This window comes from Hypanus sabinus, unplaced genomic scaffold (genome assembly GCF_030144855.1).
Source record: "Hypanus sabinus isolate sHypSab1 unplaced genomic scaffold, sHypSab1.hap1 scaffold_43, whole genome shotgun sequence".
In the NCBI taxonomy this organism is placed as follows: domain Eukaryota; kingdom Metazoa; phylum Chordata; class Chondrichthyes; order Myliobatiformes; family Dasyatidae; genus Hypanus; species Hypanus sabinus.
The window spans coordinates 2,144,508-2,164,636 of record NW_026781307.1 but is presented as its reverse complement, the minus strand read 5'-3'; the positions used below and the strand labels follow the sequence as shown (position 1 = coordinate 2,164,636).

Sequence of the window (20,129 nt, the reverse complement as noted above, 5' to 3'; positions counted from 1 at the left end):
AGAACGGACTTGATGGGCCAAATGGCCTGGTGGTGGGGCTCAGAGCTGGTCTGAGCTTGGTGGCATGGGGTCTTGCTGACGCAGGCTGGGACGGACGGGCCGGGGTGAAGGGTGGGTCTCTGTGCGGTGTTCCCCCCCCCCCCCGAGGCCTGGCGCTCACTGTAATTCTGCCGGGCAGGTCACCGGAGTGGTCACGGACAGCACGGGCAAGGCGCACTACATCCTGTCGGGGACCTGGGACGAGAAGATGGACTACTCCCGCGTCCTGCAGAGCAGCAAGGGGGTGAACGGCACCGAGGGGCGGCAGAAGACCGTCTACGAGACCCTCCGGGGCAAGGAGTTGTGGAAGAGGCACAAGATCCCGTGAGTAACGCCCCCCCCCCCCCCACCCCATCCCGACACAGTGTGGAGGGAGATTCCCTCTCCGTCTGACCCTGGGAGTGTGTGATGGGACAGTGTGGAGGGAGATTCACTCTGTGTCCGACCCCGGGAGTGTGTGATGGGACGGTGTGGAGGGAGATTCACTCTGTGTCTGACCTCGGGAGTGTGTGATGGGACGGTGTGGAGGGAGATTCACTCTGTGTCTGACCCCGGGAGTGTGTGATGGGACGGTGTGGAGGGAGATTCACTCTGTGTCTGATCCCGGGAGTGTGTGATGGGACGGTGTGGAGGGAGATTCACTCTGTGTTTGACCCCGGGAGTGTGTGATGGGACGGTGTGAAGGGAGATTCACTCTGTGTCTGACCCCGGGAGTGTGTGATGGGACGGTGTGGAGGGAGATTCACTCTGTGTCTGACCCCGGGAGTGTGTGATGGGACGGTGTGGAGGGAGATTCATTCTGTGTCTGACCCCGGGAGTGTGTGATGGGACGGTGTGGAGGGAGATTCACTCTGTGTCTGACCCCGGGAGTGTGTGATGGGACGGTGTGGGGGGGATTCACTCTGTGTCTGACCCCGGAGTGTGTGATGGGACGGTGTGGATGGAGATTCACACTGTCTCTGAACCCGGGAGTGTGTGATGGGACGGTGTGGAGGGAGATTCACTCTGTGTCTGACCCCGGGAGTGTGTGATGGGACGGTGTGGAGGGAGATTCACTCTGTGTCTGACCCCGGGAGTGTGTGATGGGACGGTGTGGAGGGAGATTCACTCTGTGTTTGACCCGGAGTGTGTGATGGGACGGTGTGGAGGGAGATTCACTCTGTGTCTGATCCCGGGAGTGTGTGATGGGACGGTGTGAAGGGAGATTCACTCTGTGTCTGACCCCTTTTTTTTTTTTTATTACAAAATCCTTTATTACAAATTTTGGTGCTATACAGTATATACAAAACAGTGGCAAACACAATTACTGCACTACAAATAGACAATAGACATTACACCAGAATGTTGCCATCCCTATCCACGATGGCATTTACACCCCGCGGAGCCCAACGGTCTCGAAACTCCTCCAAGGCCGCTGTGGACTGCGCGTGTTCCTTTTCAATAGTTACCCGAGCACGAACATACCCCCTAAACATTGCCAGGCAGTCTGCCCGGGGAGATCCTCCCGCCACCTGTTTCCAAGACCCTCGGATGGCGGATTTCGCCAGCCCCAGGAGCAAGTTGACTAGGACATCCTCATCCCTCCGTGCCCCCTTCCTTACTGGATGACCATATGTCTGACCCCGGGAGTGTGTGACGGGACGGTGTGAAGGGAGATTCACTCTGTGTCTGACCCTGGGAGTGTGTGATGGGACGGTGTGGAGGGAGATTCACTCTGTGTCTGACCCCGGGAGTGTGTGATGGGACGGTGTGGAGGGAGATTCACTCTGTGTCTGACCCCGGGAGTGTGTGATGGGACGGTGTGGAGGGAGATTCACTCTGTGTCTGATCCCGGGAGTGTGTGATGGGACGGTGTGAAGGGAGATTCACTCTGTGTCTGACCCCGGGAGTGTGTGATGGGACGGTGTGGAGGGAGATTCACTCTGTGTCTGACCCCGGGAGTGTGTGATGGGACGGTGTGGAGGGAGATTCACTCTGTGTCTGATCCCGGGAGTGTGTGATGGGACGGTGTGGAGGGAGATTCACTCTGTGTCTGACCCCGGGAGTGTGTGATGGAAGGGTGTGGAGGGAGATTCACTCTGTGTCTGACCCCGGGAGTGTGTGATGGGACGGTGTGGAGGGAGATTCATTCTGTGTCTGACCCCGGGAGTGTGTGATGGGACGGTGTGGAGGGAGATTCATTCTGTGTCTGACCCCGGGAGTGTGTGATGGGACGGTGTGGAGGGAGATTCACTCTGTGTCTGTCACTGGGAGTGTGTGATGGGACGGTGTGAAGGGAGATTCACTCTGTGTCTGACCCCGGGAGTGTGTGATGGGACGGTGTGGAGGGAGATTCACTCTGTGTCTGACCCCGGGAGTGTGTGATGGGACGGTGTGGAGGGAGATTCACTCTGTGTCTGATCCCGGGAGTGTGTGATGGGACGGTGTGAAGGGAGATTCACTCTGTGTCTGACCCCGGGAGTGTGTGATGGGACGGTGTGGAGGGAGATTCACTCTGTGTCTGTCACTGGGAGTGTGTGATGGGACGGTGTGGAGGGAGATTCACTCTGTGTCTGATCCCGGGAGTGTGTGATGGGACGGTGTGGAGGGAGATTCACTCTGTGTTTGACCCCGGGAGTGTGTGATGGGACGGTGTGGAGGGAGATTCACTCTGTGTCTGACCCCAGGAGTGTGTGATGGGACGGTGTGGAGGGAGATTCATTCTGTGTCTGACCCCGGGAGTGTGTGATGGGACGGTGTGGAGGGAGATTCACTCTGTGTCTGATCCCGGGAGTGTGTGATCGGACGGTGTGGAGGGAGATTCACTCTGTGTCTGACCCCGGGAGTGTGTGATGGGACGGTGTGGAGGGAGATTCACTCTGTGTCTGACCCCGGGAGTGTGTGATGGGACGGTGTGGAGGGAGATTCACTCTGTGTTTGACCCGGAGTGTGTGATGGGACGGTGTGGAGGGAGATTCACTCTGTGTCTGATCCCGGGAGTGTGTGATGGGACGGTGTGAAGGGAGATTCACTCTGTGTCTGACCCCGGGAGTGTGTGATGGGACGGTGTGGAGGGAGGGTCACTCTGTGTCTGACCCTGGGAGTGTGTGATGGGACGGTGTGGAGGGAGGGTCACTCTGTGTCTGACCCTGGGAGTGTGTGATGGGACGGTGTGGAGGGAGGGTCACTCGGTGTCTGACCCCGGGAGTGTGTGATGGGACGGTGTGGAGGGAGATTCACTCTGTGTCTGACCCCGGGAGTGTGTGATGGGACGGTGTGGAGGGAGATTCACTCTGTGTCTGACCCCGGGAGTGTGTGATGTGACAGTGTGGAGGGAGGGTCACTCTGTGTCTGACCCTGGGAGTGTGTGATGGGACGGTGTGGAGGGAGGGTCACTCGGTGTCTGACCCCGGGAGTGTGTGATGGGACAGTGTGGAGGGAGATTCACTCTGTGTCTGACCCCGGGAGTGTGTGTTGGGACGGTGTGGAGGGAGATTCACTCTGTGTGTGACCCCGGGAGTGTGTGATGGAAGGGTGCGGAGGGAGATTCACTCTGTGTCTGACCCCGGGAGTGTGTGATGTGACAGTGTGGAGGGAGGGTCACTCTGTGTCTGACCCTGGGAGTGTGTGATGGGACGGTGTGGAGGGAGGGTCACTCGGTGTCTGACCCCGGGAGTGTGTGATGGGACAGTGTGGAGGGAGATTCACTCTGTGTCTGACCCCGGGAGTGTGTGTTGGGACGGTGTGGAGGGAGATTCACTCTGTGTGTGACCCCGGGAGTGTGTGATGGAAGGGTGCGGAGGGAGATTCACTCTGTGTCTGACCCCGGGAGTGTGTGATGGGACGGTGTGGAGGGAGATTCACTCTGTGTCTGACCCCGGGAGTGTGTGATGGGACGGTGTGGAGGGAGATTCACTCTCTGTCTGACCCCGGGAGTATGTGATGGGACGGTGTGGAGGGAGATTCGCTCTGTGTCTGACCCCGGGAGTGAGTGATGGGACGGTGTGGAGGGAGATTCACTCTCTGTCTGACACCGGGAGTGTGTGATGGGACGATGTGGAGGGAGATTCACTCTGTGTCTGACCCCGGGAGTGTGTGATGGGACGGTGAGGGAGATTCACTCTCTGTCTGACCCCGGGAGTGTGTGATGGGACGGTGTGGAGGGAGATTCACTCTGTGTCTGACCCCGGGAGTGTGTGATGGGACGGTGTGGAGGGAGATTCACTCTGTGTCTGACCCCGGGAGTGTGTGATGGGACTGTGTGGAGGGAGATTCACTCTGTGTCTGACCCCGGGAGTGTGTGATGGGACGGAGTGGAGGGAGATTCACTCTGTGTCTGACCCCGGGAGTGTGTGATGGGACGGTGTGGAGGGAGCCTCACTCTGTGTCTGACTCCGGGAGTGTGTGATGGGATGGTGTGGAGGGAGATTCACTCTGTGTCTGACCCCGGGAGTGTGTGATGGGACGGTGTGGAGGGAGATTCACTCTGTGTCTGACCCCGGGAGTGTGTGATGGGACGGTGTGGAGGGAGATTCACTCTGTGTCTGACCCCGGGAGTGTGTGATGGGACGGTGTGGAGGGAGATTCATTCTGTGTCTGACCCCGGGAGTGTGTGATGGGACGGTGTGGAGGGAGATTCACTCTGTGTCTGACCCCGGGAGTGTGTGATGGGACGGTGTGGAGGGAGATTCATTCTGTGTCTGACCCCGGGAGTGTGTGATGGGACGGTGTGGACGGAGATTCACTCTGTGTCTGACCCCGGGAGTGTGTGATGGGACGGTGTGGAGGGAGATTCACTCTGTGTCTGACCCCGGGAGTATGTGATGGGACGGTGTGAAGGGAGATTCACCCTGTGTCTGACCCCGGGAGTGTGTGATGGGACGGTGTGGAGGGAGATTCACTCTGTGTCTGACCCTGGGAGTGTGTGATGGGACGATGTGGAGGGAGATTCACTCTGTGCCTGACCCCGGGAGTGTGTGATGGGACGGTGTGGAGGGAGATTCACACTGTGTCTGACCCCGGGAGTCTGTGATGAGACGGTGTGGAGGGAGATTCACTCTGTGTCTGACCCCGGGAGTGAGTGATGGGACGGTGTGGAGGGAGATTCACTCTGTGTCTGACCCCGGGAGTGTGTGATGGCACGGTGTGGGGGGAGATTCACTCTGTGTCTGACCCCGGGAGTCTGTGATGAGACGGTGTGGAGGGAGATTCACTCTGTGTCTGACCCCGGGAGTGTGTGATGGCACGGTGTGGGGGGAGATTCACTCTGTGTCTGACCCCGGGAGTGTGTGATGGGACGGTGTGGAGGGAGATTCACTCTGTGTCTGACACTGGGAGTGTGTAATGGGACGGTGTGGAGGGAGATTCACTCTGTGTCTGACCCCGGGAGTGTGTGATGGGACGGGGTGGAGGGAGATTCACTCTGTGTCTGACCCCGGGAGTGTGTGATGGGACGGTGTGGAGGGAGATTCACTCTGTGTCTGACCCCGGGAGTGTGAGATGAGACGGTGTGGAGGGAGATTCTCTCTGTGTCTGTCACTGGGAGTGAGTGATGGGACGGTGAGGAGGGAGATTCACTCTGTGTCTGACCCCGGGAGTGTGTGTTGGGACGGTGTGGAGGGAGATTCACTCTGTGTCTGACCCCGGGAGTGTGTGATGGGACGGTGTGGAGGGAGATTCACTCTGTGTCTGACCCCGGGAGTGTGTGATGGGACGGTGTGGAGGGAGATTCACTCTGTGTCTGACCCCGGGAGTGTGTGATGGGTCGGTGTGGAGGGAGATTCACTCTGTGTCTGACCCCGGGAGTGTGTGATGGGACGGTGTGGAGGGAGATTCACTCTGTGTCTGACCCCGGGAGTGTGTGATGGGACGGTGTGGAGGGAGATTCACTCTGGAGGATGAGCAGGATATGTCTCCTGACCCCAGACACTGATGCCCTTTCCCCTCCTCGGTAGGGAGCACGCTGAGTTGATGTACTACTTCTCGGAGCTGGCCCTGACGCTGAACGAGCCCGAGGAGGGCATTGCGCCCACCGACAGCCGCCTGAGGCCCGACCAGCGGCTGATGGAGAACGGGCGCTGGGATGAGGCCAACATGGAGAAGCAGAGGCTGGAGGAGAAGCAGCGCGCGACGAGGAGGCGGCGGGAGGCGGAATCCTGCCGCTCGGTGGAGGAGGGTGAGAGGGCGGGGCGGGGGCAGGGGTCGGATTGACCGGAAACGGTGGGGCAGGGGTCGGATTGACCGGAAACGGTGGGGAGTGTTGTGGGTCAGAGATTGACCGGAAACGGTGGGGAGTGTTGTGGGTCAGAGATTGACCGGAAACGGTGGGGAGTGTTGTGGGTCAGAGATTGATCGGAAACGGTGGGGAGTGTTGTGGGTCAGAGATTGATCGGAAACGGTGGGGAGTGTTGTGGGTCAGAGATTGATCGGAAACGGTGGGGAGTGTTGTGGGTCAGAGATTCACCGGAAACGGTGGGGAGTGTTGTGGGTCAGAGATTGACTGGAAACGGTGGGGAGTGTTGTGGGTCAGAGATTCACCGGAAACGGTGGGGAGTGTTGTGGGTCAGAGATTGACCGGAAACGGTGGGGAGTGTTGTGGGTCAGAGATTGACCGGAAACGGTGGGGAGTGTTGTGGGTCAGAGATTGACTGGAAACGGTGGGGAGTGTTGTGGGTCAGAGATTGACCGGAAACGGTGGGGAGTGTTGTGGGTCAGAGTGTCAGAGATTCACCGGAAACGGTGGGGAGTGTTGTGGGTCAGAGATTGACTGGAAACGGTGGGGAGTGTTGTGGGTCAGAGATTGACCGGAAACGGTGGGGAGTGTTGTGGGTCAGAGATTCACTGGAAACGGTGGGGAGTGTTGTGGGTCAGAGATTGACCGGAAACGGTGGGGAGTGTTGTGGGTCAGAGATTCACTGGAAACGGTGGGGAGTGTTGTGGGTCAGAGATTGATCGGAAACGGTGTGGAGTGTTGTGGGTCAGAGATTGATCGGAAATGGTGGGGAGTGTTGTGGGTCAGAGTGTCAGAGATTGACCGGAAACGGTGGGGAGTGTTGTGGGTCAGAGGGTCAGAGATTGAGCGGAATCGGTGGGGAGTGTTGTGGGTCAGAGATTGACCGGAAATGGTGGGGAGTGTTGTGGGTCAGAGTGTCAGAGATTGACCGGAAACGGTGGGGAGTGTTGTGGGTCAGAGATTGACTGGAAACGGTGGGGAGTGTTGTGGGTCAGAGATTGACCGGAAATGGTGGGGAGTGTTGTGGGTCAGAGTGTCAGAGATTGACCGGAAACGGTGGGGCTGTTGTGCGTCAGAGTGTCAGAGATTGACCGGAAACGGTGGGGAGTGTTGTGGGTCAGAGATTGACCGGAAACGGTGGGGAGTGTTGTGGGTCAGAGATTCACCGGAAACGGTGGGGAGTGTTGTGGGTCAGAGATTGACTGGAAAAGGTGGGGAGTGTTGTGGGTCAGAGATTGATCGGAAATGGTGCGGAGTGTTGTGGGTCAGAGATTGATCGGAAATGGTGCGGAGTGTTGTGGGTCAGAGATTGACTGGAAACGGTGGGGAGTGTTGTGGGTCAGAGATTGATCGGAAACGGTGGGGAGTGTTGTGGGTCAGAGTGTCAGAGATTGATCGGAAACGGTGGGGAGTGTTGTGGGTCAGAGATTGATCGGAAACGGTGGGGAGTGTTGTGGGTCAGATAATGACCGGAAACGGTGGGGAGTGTTGTGGGTCAGAGATTGACCGGAAACGGTGGGGAGTGTTGTGGGTCAGAGATTCACCGGAAACGGTGGGGAGTGTTGTGGGTCAGAGATTGACTGGAAAAGGTGGGGAGTGTTGTGGGTCAGAGATTGACTGGAAACGGTGGGGAGTGTTGTGGGTCAGAGATTGACCGGAAACGGTGTGGAGTGTTGTGGGTCAGAGATTGATCGGAATCGGTGGGGAGTGTTGTGGGTCAGAGGGTCAGAGATTGACCGGAAACGGTGGGGAGTGTTGTGGGTCAGAGGGTCAGAGATTGATCGGAATCGGTGGGGAGTGTTGTGGGTCAGAGTATCAGATAATGACCGGAAACGGTGGGAAGTGTTGTGGGTCAGAGATTGACCGGAAATGGTGGGGAGTGTTGTGGGTCAGAGGGTCAGAGATTGACCGGAAACGGTGGGGAGTGTTGTGGGTCAGAGATTGATCGGAAACGGTGGGGAGTGTTGTGGGTCAGATAATGACCGGAAACGGTGGGGAGTGTTGTGGGTCAGAGTGTCAGAGATTGACCGGAAACGGTGGGAAGTGTTGTGGGTCAGAGGGTCAGAGATTGATCGGAAACGGTGGGGAGTGTTGTGGGTCAGATAATGACCGGAAACGGTGGGGAGTGTTGTTGGTCAGAGTGTCAGAGATTGACCGGAAACGGTGGGAAGTGTTGTGGGTCAGAGATTGACCGGAAATGGTGGGGAGTGTTGTGGGTCAGAGATTGACCGGAAACGGTGGGGAGTGTTGTGGGTCAGAGATTCACCGGAAACGGTGGGGAGTGTTGTGGGTCAGAGATTGACCGGAAACGGTGGGGAGTGTTGTGGGTCAGAGATTGACCGGAAACGGTGGGGAGTGTTGTGGGTCAGAGGGTCAGAGATTGATCGGAAACGGTGGGGAGTGTTGTGGGTCAGAGATTGATCGGAAACGGTGGGGAGTGTTGTGGGTCAGAGATTGATCGGAAACGGTGGGGAGTGTTGTGGGTCAGAGATTGATCGGAAACGGTGGGGAGTGTTGTGGGTCAGAGATTGACCGGAATCGGTGGGGAGTGTTGTGGGTCAGAGATTGACTGGAAAAGGTGGGGAGTGTTGTGGGTCAGAGATTGACCGGAATGGGTGGGGAGTGTTGTGGGTCAGAGATTGACTGGAAACGGTGGGGCTGTTGTGGGTCAGAGATTGACCGGAAACGGTGGGGAGTGTTGTGGGTCAGAGTGTCAGAGATTGACCGGAATCGGTGGGGAGTGTTGTGGGTCAGAGATTGACTGGAAACGGTGGGGCTGTTGTGGGTCAGAGATTGACTGGAAACGGTGGGGAGTGTTGTGGGTCAGAGATTGACCGGAAACGGTTGGGAGTGTTGTGGGTCAGAGATTGACTGGAAACGGTGGGGAGTGTTGTGGGTCAGAGATTGATCGGAAACGGTGCGGAGTGTTGTGGGTCAGAGGGTCAGAGATTGATCGGAAACGGTGGGGAGTGTTGTGGGTCAGAGATTGATCGGAAACGGTGGGGAGTGTTGTGGGTCAGAGATTGATCGGAAACGGTGGGGAGTGTTGTGGGTCAGAGATTGATCGGAAACGGTGGGGAGTGTTGTGGGTCAGAGATTGACCGGAATCGGTGGGGAGTGTTGTGGGTCAGAGATTGACTGGAAAAGGTGGGGAGTGTTGTGGGTCAGAGATTGACCGGAAACGGTGGGGAGTGTTGTGGGTCAGAGGGTCAGAGATTGATCGGAAACGGTGGGGAGTGTTGTGGGTCAGAGATTGATCGGAAACGGTGGGGAGTGTTGTGGGTCAGAGATTGATCGGAAACGGTGGGGAGTGTTGTGGGTCAGAGATTGATCGGAAACGGTGGGGAGTGTTGTGGGTCAGAGATTGACCGGAATCGGTGGGGAGTGTTGTGGGTCAGAGATTGACTGGAAAAGGTGGGGAGTGTTGTGGGTCAGAGATTGACCGGAATGGGTGGGGAGTGTTGTGGTTCAGAGATTGACTGGAAACGGTGGGGCTGTTGTGGGTCAGAGATTGACCGGAAACGGTGGGGAGTGTTGTGGGTCAGAGTGTCAGAGATTGACCGGAATCGGTGGGGAGTGTTGTGGGTCAGAGATTGACTGGAAACGGTGGGGCTGTTGTGGGTCAGAGATTGACTGGAAACGGTGGGGAGTGTTGTGGGTCAGAGATTGACCGGAAACGGTTGGGAGTGTTGTGGGTCAGAGATTGACTGGAAACGGTGGGGAGTGTTGTGGGTCAGAGATTGATCGGAAACGGTGCGGAGTGTTGTGGGTCAGAGGGTCAGAGATTGATCGGAAACGGTGGGGAGTGTTGTGGGTCAGAGATTGATCGGAAACGGTGGGGAGTGTTGTGGGTCAGAGATTGATCGGAAACGGTGGGGAGTGTTGTGGGTCAGAGATTGATCGGAAACGGTGGGGAGTGTTGTGGGTCAGAGATTGACCGGAATCGGTGGGGAGTGTTGTGGGTCAGAGATTGACTGGAAAAGGTGGGGAGTGTTGTGGGTCAGAGATTGACCGGAATCGGTGGGGAGTGTTGTGGGTCAGAGATTGATCGGAAACGGTGGGGAGTGTTGTGGGTCAGAGATTGACTGGAAACGGTGGGGCTGTTGTGGGTCAGAGATTGACCGGAAACGGTGGGGAGTGTTGTGGGTCAGAGTGTCAGAGATTGACCGGAATCGGTGGGGAGTGTTGTGGGTCAGAGATTGACTGGAAACGGTGGGGCTGTTGTGGGTCAGAGATTGACTGGAAACGGTGGGGAGTGTTGTGGGTCAGAGATTGACCGGAAACGGTGGGGAGTGTTGTGGGTCAGAGATTGACTGGAAACGGTGGGGAGTGTTGTGGGTCAGAGATTGATCGGAAACGGTGCGGAGTGTTGTGGGTCAGAGGGTCAGAGATTGACTGGAAACGGTGGGGCTGTTGTGGGTCAGAGATTGACCTGAAACGGTGGGGAGTGTTGTGGGTCAGAGATTGACCTGAAACGGTGGGGAGTGTTGTGGGTCAGAGATTGACCGGAATCGGTGTGGAGTGTTGTGGGTCAGAGATTGATCTGAAATGGTGGGGAGTGTTGTGGGTCAGAGGGTCAGAGATTGACTGGAAACGGTGGGGCTGTTGTGGGTCAGAGATTGACCGGAATCGGTGTGGAGTGTTGTGGGTCAGAGATTGATCGGAAACGGTGGGGAGTGTTGTGGGTCAGAGTGTCAGAGATTGACCGGAAACGGTGGGGAGTGTTGTGGGTCAGAGTGTCAGAGATTGACCGGAAACGGTGGGGAGTGTTGTGGGTCAGAGATTGACCGGAAACGGTGGGGAGTGTTGTGGGTCAGAGATTGACCGGAAACGGTGTGGAGTGTTGTGGGTCAGAGGGTCAGAGATTGACCGGAATCGGTGGGGAGTGTTGTGGGTCAGAGATTGATCGGAAACGGTGGGGAGTGTTGGTGGGTCAGAGATTGACCGGAATCGGTGTGGAGTGTTGTGGGTCAGAGATTGACCGGAAACGGTGGGGAGTGTTGTGGGTCAGAGATCGATCGGAAACGGTGGGGAGTGTTGTGGGTCAGAGATTGACCGGAAATGGTGGGGAGTGTTGTGGGTCAGAGATTGACCTGAAACGGTGGGGAGTGTTGTGGGTCAGAGTGTCAGAGATTGACCGGAAACGGTGGGGAGTGTTGTGGGTCAGAGATTGACCGGAAACGGTGGGGAGTGTTGTGGGTCAGAGATTGACCGGAAATGGTGGGGAGTGTTGTGGGTCAGAGTGTCAGAGATTGACCGGAAACGGTGGGGAGTGTTGTGGGTCAGAGATTGACCGGAAACGGTGGGGAGTGTTGTGGGTCAGAGATTGACTGGAAACGGTGGGGAGTGTTGTGGGTCAGAGTGTCAGAGATTGACCGGAAACGGTGGGGAGTGTTGTGGGTCAGAGGGTCAGAGATTGACCGGAAACGGTGGGGAGTGTTGTGGGTCAGAGATTGACCGGAAACGGTGGGGAGTGTTGTGGGTCAGAGATTGATCGGAAACGGTGGGGAGTGTTGTGGGTCAGAGATTGACCGGAAATGGTGGGGAGTGTTGTTGGTCAGAGATTGACCTGAAACGGTGGGGAGTGTTGTGGGTCAGAGATTGACCGGAAACGGTGGGGAGTGTTGTGGGTCAGAGATTGACCAGAAACGGTGGGGAGTGTCGTGGGTCAGAGATTGACCGGAAATGGTGGGGAGTGTTGTGGGTCAGAGATTGACCTGAAACAGTGGGGCTGCTGTGGGTCAGAGATTCACTGGAAACGGTGGGGAGTGTTGTGGGTCAGAGATTGACCGGAAACGGTGGGGCTGTTGTGGGTCAGAGATTGACCGGAAATGGTGCGGAGTGTTGTGGGTCAGAGTGTCAGAGATTGACCGGAAACGGTGGGGAGTGTTGTGGGTCAGAGGGTCAGAGATTGATCGGAAACGGTGGGGAGTGTTGTGGGTCAGAGATTGACTGGAAACGGTGGGGCTGTTGTGGGTCAGAGATTGACCGGAAACGGTGGGGCTGTTGTGGGTCAGAGGGTCAGAGATTGATCGGAAACGGTGGGGCTGTTGTGGGTCAGAGATTGACCGGAAACGGTGGGGAGTGTTGTGGGTCAGAGGGTCAGAGATTGACTGGAAACGGTGGGGAGTGTTGTGGGTCAGAGATTGACTGGAAACGGTGGGGCTGTTGTGGGTCAGAGATTGACCGGAAACGGTGGGGCTGTTGTGGGTCAGAGATTGACCGGAAACGGTGGGGAGTGTTGTGGGTCAGAGGGTCAGAGATTGACTGGAAACGGTGGGGAGTGTTGTGGGTCAGAGATTGACCGGAAACGGTGGGGCTGTTGTGGGTCAGAGATTGACCGGAAACGGTGGGAAGTGTTGTGGGTCAGAGATTGATCGGAAACGGTGGGGAGTGTTGTGGGTCAGATAATGACCGGAAACGGTGGTGAGTGTTGTGGGTCAGAGGGTCAGATATTGACCGGAAACGGTGGGGCTGTTGTGAGTCAGAGATTGACCGGAAACAGTGGGGATTGTTGTGGGTCAGATAATGACCGGAAACGGTGGTGAGTGTTGTGGGTCAGAGGGTCAGATATTGACCGGAAACGGTGGGCCCCTGGGGAGTGTCGTGGGACAGTGCGATCTGGCATTCGATATGCACGGTTCCCCAAGTTCGATTTTGCAGGTGGATAGGGAATTGATGAATCAGATGCTAATTTATTTATGCGGTCTGTCGTTGAGCGAGGAGGGATCGATCAGCTGCCAACATGAAGGCAGGCAGTCTCTGCCCTGAGGTCCGGAAATCAATACTGGTTGTGTTGAAGTTGAGAGGTGGGATGGAGTGACGAGAGGTCAGAGGGCCAGTCGTGGTGGGACAGAGGGTGTGAGAAGCAGGCAGAGCAGACGTCGAAGATGTTATGGTGAGGTTGTATAAGACATTGGTGAGGCCGAATTTGGAGTATTGTGTGCAGTTTTGGTCACACAATTACAGGAAGGATATTAATAAGGTTGAAAGAGTGCAGAGAAGGTTTACAAGGATATTGCCGGGACTTGAGAAACTGAGTTACAGAGAAAGGTTGAACAGGTTAGGACTTTATTCCCTGGAGTGTAGGAGAATGAGGGGTGATTTGATAGAGGTGTATAAAATTATGACGGGTATGGATAGAGAGAATGCAAGCAGGCTTTTTCCACTGAGGCCAGGGGAGAGAAAAATACCAGAGGACATGGGTTAAGGGTGAAGGGGGAAAAGTTTAAAGTGAACATTGGGGGGGGGGGGCTTCTTCACACAGAGGGTGGTGGGAGTGTGGAATGAGCTGCCAGATGAAGCGGTGAATGCGGGCTCACTTTTAACATTGCAGAAAAACTTGGAGTTGTACATGGATGAGAGGGGTATGGAGGGATATGGTCCAGGTGCAGCTCAGTGGGACCGGGCAGAAAAATGGTTCGGCACAGCCAAGAAGGGCCGAAAGGCCTGTTCTGTGGTTGTATGTGGAATTGCCGGGAGCAGCAATGGGCACGGGCAAAATGCTGGAGAAACTCAGCTGGGCCCGACGAAAGGCTCGCGGCCCGAATTGTCGGTCTGCCGAGCCACTCCCGGCGCGGGTGGCGCAGATTTTCCAACGCCCGCAACTTCTGTGAGCGACGGGAACTCCTAACGCCCGTCTCTTTCCCCGCCCCGCAGGCCAGAGCCCGCTGGAGTCCACCTACCGGCCGCTGTGGTTCGAGAGGCACGAGGACCCGTACACCAAAGAGCAGGTTCACGTCTACAAGGGCGGCTACTGGGAGGCCAAGGAAAGACAGGACTGGGCCCAGTGCCCCGAGATCTTCTGAGATCCCCTGCCGTGTGCGTGCGTGCGTGCGTGTGTGTGTGTGTGTGTGTGCGCGTGCGTGTGTGTGCGTGCAGTTTGAGGGCCCCGGGCTCGGTCCGTTGCCGTCTGCCTGGGACGGGACCGACTTGGGTGGGGGGGGAGTGGGTGGCTCACCTTCCTGCTCGGTCTGGCCTCTCCTCGTCCTCCCTGCTCGGCGGGAGCCCTCACTTACCAGGGGGTGGGGGGGGTGTTTGTTTGGGTGTTTGGGGAAAAGTTGTCCTGGACAGGTCTGGCTTCCCCCCACCCCCTTCCCCTCATCCTTTCAGCAGCCTCCTCCCTCCTCTCCCCTGGGTCCCATTGCCCCTCCCTATTTTCTCTGGGTCCATCTCCTCCACCTCCCCCTCTGGGTCTCAGAGCTGCTCTGCTCTCCCCTGGGTCCTACTGCCCCCCTTGTTCCCGCTACCCCTTCCTCCCCCTCCTCCCCCCCCCCGAAGATGTCAGCTGCCCCTCGGGGGGCAATTCGGGGCGGAGGATCCTGTTTGTGTGCCTCGTCCTGTCGTGGAATCTTGGTGTGGTTTTTGGGGGGTGTGGGGTGGGGTGGGGGGGGGCCACTGAGGGGAGCGTTAATCTGTGTGGGGCAGGTCCATGGATAGGGGAGCGTCTCCCCGTGGGAGAAGGCAGTCTCGCCCGGGTATCAGGCTGGGGTCTGTACTGAGGGGGCGCATCGCACTGAGAGTGGGCCGAGGGAGGAGGGAGCAGACTGCCCTCCTACTGGCGGTTTGCCCCCTTCTGAGAGACAGCATGGTACAGGGTGCCTTTTGGGGGTGCGGGGGTGGGAGGCTGGACGTTAGCGAGCCCTCCCGAGGGGAGTGGAGGGTAGGGTGCAAGTTTTAATCTCTCTTCCTGTCCCGGACCAATATTTAATCTGCTGAGGGACGCCACTGTGATCTTATCCGGCCCGACGGGACTCGCGTTGCAGTGTGTGGGGTCTTTGCTGTGCACAGCCTGTCTGCTGCCTTTCTGACACTACCACGCCGATTACACTTCAATAAAGGAAATTGTTGGCTGTTCGCATGGAATCGTGACTCCGGGAAAGAGGAGCCGGGGTCACCTCGCCCCCGCCCAGGGATACTGCCCTTTACTTCCCCGGTGGGGGGGGCAGCCTGGAGAATTTGGTGGGGAGGTGGCGAGTGGGGTGTGTGTGGGCCAGGGAAGTTATTTCGGCTATCTGTGGGGCTCAAACTCCGCGGGGATTGCGGGGGGCGTGACCCAGCCCCTCCCGCAGAGCGGTGACGCGTGCTCGCTGGCCGCACTTCCTGCCCATGAACGCAGACACGGGGACGGGAGAGAGAGAGGGGGATGAACCCGCACACACTTTACACGATTGTATGCACTCTCACTTTTGCACTTGCTCTCGCTGTCCTGCGCTGTGACTCACCCAAAGTCTCGCCCTGAATCTGATCAGAGGCAGAGAGAGAGAGAGAGAGACACACACCAGGAGAGACACCTCCATGAAGGCGTGCCCATACAAAGGCGGAGGAAGGTGCAGACAGACACACACGCACACCCACACACACAAAACACACGCACACCCACACACACACAGAATACGCACAAAAACAAGCACACACACACAGAAAGCGCGCACACACACAAAACACACACACACCCACACACGCACAAAACGTGCACAAAACCACACGCACAAAAAGCGCGCACACACACGAAACACACACACACCCACACACGCACAAAACATGTACACAAAACACACATGCACAAAAAGCGCGCAAACACACGAAACACACACACACCCACACACGCACAAAACATGTACACAAAACACACATGCACAAAAAGCGCGCACACACACGAAACACACACACACCCACACACGCACAAAACATGTACACAAAACACACACGCACAAAAAGCGCGCAAACACACGAAACACACGCACATAAACGTGCACACACCCACACACGCACAAAACCACACACACAAAACACACGCACAAAAAGCGCGCAAACACACGAAACACACACACACCCACACACGCACAAAACATGTACACAAAACACACATGCACAAAAAGCGCGCACACACACGAAACACACACACACCCACACACGCACAAAACATGTACACAAAACACACACGCACAAAAAGCGCGCAAACACACGAAACACACGCACATAAACGTGCACACACCCACACACGCACAAAACCACACACACAAAACACACATGCACAAAAAGCGCGCAAACACACGAAACACACGCACATAAACGCACACACACACACACACAAAACACCCGCACAAATTGGTATACCAGCTACTCCTCCTGGCCGGGTGGGGGCAACATTTGGGGAAGAGTGATCACAGCTCGGGCTTTGAGGTGCTCCTGGAGCTACCAGACTGCAGGGTGGACACATGAAGGGACTGCTCCCCTCCTCACACGTCCACCCCCTTCTCCACCTTCCCTTTCTCCCAGGCCCGCATTCCCCTTTGGAGAGGTTCCTCCCTCACCCCTTTACCTCTTCCACCTCCCAGCTCCTCTCTTCGTCCCTCCTCCCTCACCCACCTGCCAGCTTGCACCCCATCCCCTAGCCCCACCTTCTTATTCTGGGTTCTGCCCCCTTCCTCTCCTCTCTCGATGAAGGGTCTTGACTCAAAACAGTGACTGTTTATTCCCTCCCCTTGATGCTACCTGACCTGCCGAGTTCCTCCTGTACTTTGTGTGCTGAATGGCATAGTTTGATGCACCTGTGCCCAAAAAATCTAATCTCTTAACTCGGCCCTGCAAAATCTACTTTAAACCTCCTCTTTCTCACCTTAAAAATAACATGTCCTTATCACTCTAAAAAAAAACATCTCCCTCACGTCTACCTTAAACCTGTCCTCTTGTACCTTTTTTAAAAAAAACATTTTGCTCCAAACATGTTTAAATTTCAACCCTCTCACTTTATAAGAACTTGCCCCTGTGATTTCTTTAGAAGTTCCCCCACTCCCCTTAAAATAATCTTGCCCCATACAGCTCCTTTACAGTCACCCCCGTCACCTTGCAAAAACTTGCCCTAATCTTTACAGGTGCCCCCCCATTTTACGGGTGTTTGCTGTACACCGCTTCACTTTTACCAAAGATCTACACTAGTAACCTGTTTCTGCATCACAAAGAGGATTTTTGCTTTTACGAAAATTTTTCCCAAATAAATTAACGGTTCTTCGCTTTACGCCATTTCGGCTGAAGAAAGTTTTCATCGGACCGCTCTACCTTTGTAAAGGGGGGAGGGTGCACCTGTACCCTTAAAATTTCCTCATTCTATCCCTCAGAAGAAAACCTTCCCTCTCGCGTCTCCTTTCAATCTTCCTCCTTGCATCTGAAAAAACTTGCCTCTCACACCCCCTATCAACCATACCTCTGCCATCTTTTAAAAAAAACTTGCCTCTCACACCTCCTTTCAACCTTCCCTCAAAAAGCTTTGCCCTAAAACCTCCTTTCAACCTTCTCTCGACTTAAAAAACTTGACTCTCGCCCCTCCTTTAAATTTTCCCTCTCATCTTAAAAAAAACCTTGCCTCTCACCCCCTCCTTTAAACCATCCTTCTCCCATCTTAATAAAACTTGCCCTTCAAACCTCCTCTAAACCTTTCCTCTCCCATCTTTAAAAACTTGCCTCTCACACCTCATAGAAATCCTGCAGCACAATACAGGCCCTTCGGCCCACAAAGTCGTGCCGAACATGTCCCTACCTTAGAAATTACTAGGGTTACCCATAGCCCTCTATCTTTCTAAGCTCCATGTACCCGTCCAGGAGTCTCTGAAAAGACCCCATCGTATCCGCCTCCACCACCGTCACCGGCAGCCCAGTCCACGCACTCACCACTCTGAGTGAAAAACTTACCCCTGACATCTCCTCTGAACCTACTCCCCAGCACCTTAAACCTGTGCCCTCTTGTGGCAGCCCTGGGGAAAAGCCTCTGACTATCCACACGATCAATGCCTCTCATCATCGTGTACACCTCTCTTCATAAGGCACGCTCAACGATCCAGGCAACATCCTCGTAAATCTCCTCTGCACCCTTTCTATGGCTTCCACATCCTTCCTGTAGTGAGGCGACCAGAACTGAGCACAGTACTCCAAGTGGGGTCTGACCAGTGTCCTATATAGTTGTAACATTACCTCTCATCTCTTAAACTCAATCCCACGATTGATGAAGGCCAATGCACCGTTCGCCTTCTTAAACACAGAGTCAACCTGCGCAGCTGTTTTGAGTGTCCTATGGACTCGGACCCCAAGATCCCTCTGATCCTCCACACGGCCAAGAGTCTTACCATTAATACTATATTCTGCCATCATATTTGACCTACCAAAATGAACCACCTCACATTTATCTGGGTTGAACTCCATCTGCCACTTCTCAGCCCAATTCTGCATCCTATCAACGTCCCGCTGTAACCTCTGACAGCCCTCCACACTATCCACAACACCCCAAACCTCCTTTAAACCTTCCCTCTCCCACCTTAATGAAACTTGCCTCTCACTCCTCCTTTCAACCTGCCCTCAAAAAAACTTGTCCCTCAAACCCCCTTTCAACCTCCTCTCTCATCTTAAAAAAAATTTGCCCCACACACCGCTTTGAAACCTTTCCTCCGCCATATCTTAAAAAATTTGCCCCACACACCACTTTGAAACCTTTCCTCCGCCATATCTTAAAAAATTTGCCCCACACACCACTTTGAAACCTTTCCTCCGCCGTCTTAAAAAATTTGCCCCACACACCACTTTGAAACCTTTCCTCCGCCATGTCTTAAAAAATTTGCCCCACACACCACTTTGAAACCTTTCCTCCGCCATGTCTTAAAAAATTTGCCCCACACACCACTTTGAAACCTTTCCTCCGCCATGTCTTAAAAAATTTGCCCCACACACCACTTTGAAACCTTTCCTCCGCCATGTCTTAAAAAATTTGCCCCACACACCACTTTGAAACCTTTCCTCCGCCATGTCTTAAAAAATTTGCCCCACACACCACTTTGAAACCTTTCCTCCGCCATGTCTTAAAAAATTTGCCCCACACACCACTTTGAAACCTTTCCTCCGCCATATCTTAAAAAATTTGCCCCACACACCACTTTGAAACCTTTCCTCCGCCATATCTTAAAAAATTTGCCCCACACACCACTTTGAAACCTTTCCTCCGCCATATCTTAAAAAATTTGCCCCACACACCACTTTGAAACCTTTCCTCCGCCATGTCTTAAAAAATTTGCCCCACACACCACTTTGAAACCTTTCCTCCGTCACGTTAACAAAACTTGCCCTTCGAGACTCCTTTAAAACCATCCCTCACCCATCTTAAAAAAAACTTGCCCTCGCCCCACCTTTAAACCTCCTTTCTCATGTTACGTACCCTGCAGGGGGTTAAAAAGGAGCCGGAGAAATGGACACAGCTGGAGTCGGAGTCTTCCGTTATAAACTCGATTAGCAACGACGTGATAAAGTGATAGGAAACGAGATGAGGGAAACAGGTTAGCCGAGTATATGCACAGATAAGTGAGTAAATGTTCCCAAGCTTCTCCCGGCCCAGGCGATTAGATGATACAGTCTTATGGTGTTAGTTAGTTATTATTATTATTAGTTAGTTCAGTTCTGGGATTTGATTTGGAGAGAGAGAGGTTTTGTGCCGGTGCCGTCAAGTCTACCACGTCGTCGTCCTGCTCCCGAAACTTCCTTAAAGTCACCGACAGTGACCACCAAAAAGGAGACCGGCTTCTGCGGTGGGGTTACCAACCCAGGCCAGGGTTGGACACACCGATAGCTCCTTTGTCCACATTGTGAGCCAAAAACAACCCCACCTTTGCCGTGGGGACACTACCAGTGTCAGCGTCTCCCTTGTCTCTGGTGTCTGATCACAGGCCCAGTATAGATTCCACAAGTGCCGAGCACCAGCTGTCCGCCGGGTAGTTCCGCCTTCCAGTTTCCAAGGCAACTCCCTCTCCCGGAAATAACACACTCCCTCTCTTTTCAAAGGAAGTCCACTTTGGATATTCCTTCAGATCTGGCCACACTCAGCTTTTAAAAATACACT

General features: G+C 55.1%; 2 protein-coding genes across 2 annotated transcripts in view; one reads left to right on the top strand and one right to left on the bottom strand.

Moving 5' to 3' along the window:
* LOC132388882 (oxysterol-binding protein 1-like) overlaps positions 1 to 15,106 on the top strand; it is an 82,636-nt gene extending 67,530 nt beyond the window's left edge. Inside the window, exons 12-14 of the mRNA XM_059961316.1 lie at positions 179 to 363; positions 5,973 to 6,193; positions 13,910 to 15,106. Coding sequence (XP_059817299.1) covers positions 179 to 363; positions 5,973 to 6,193; positions 13,910 to 14,058 — 555 coding nt within the window. The 3' untranslated portion in view covers positions 14,059 to 15,106. The remainder of the gene's footprint in view (positions 1 to 178; positions 364 to 5,972; positions 6,194 to 13,909) is intronic.
* LOC132388883 (uncharacterized) lies at positions 14,832 to 20,006 on the bottom strand. Its single transcript, XM_059961317.1, has 2 exons — positions 18,832 to 20,006; positions 14,832 to 18,783 (listed from the first exon to the last, which is right to left on the bottom strand). Exon 2 carries the CDS (start codon positions 16,470 to 16,472, stop codon positions 15,498 to 15,500), a length of 975 nt encoding a protein of 324 aa, XP_059817300.1. The 5' UTR covers positions 16,473 to 18,783; positions 18,832 to 20,006; the 3' UTR covers positions 14,832 to 15,497.
* Between the last annotated feature and the right edge of the window lie 123 nt (positions 20,007 to 20,129).

Coding starts and splice junctions, on each gene's coding strand:
- LOC132388883 (XM_059961317.1), bottom strand. CDS start 16,472: ATGTGTCCACCCTGCAGTCTGGTAGCTCCAGGAGCACCTCAAAGCCCG.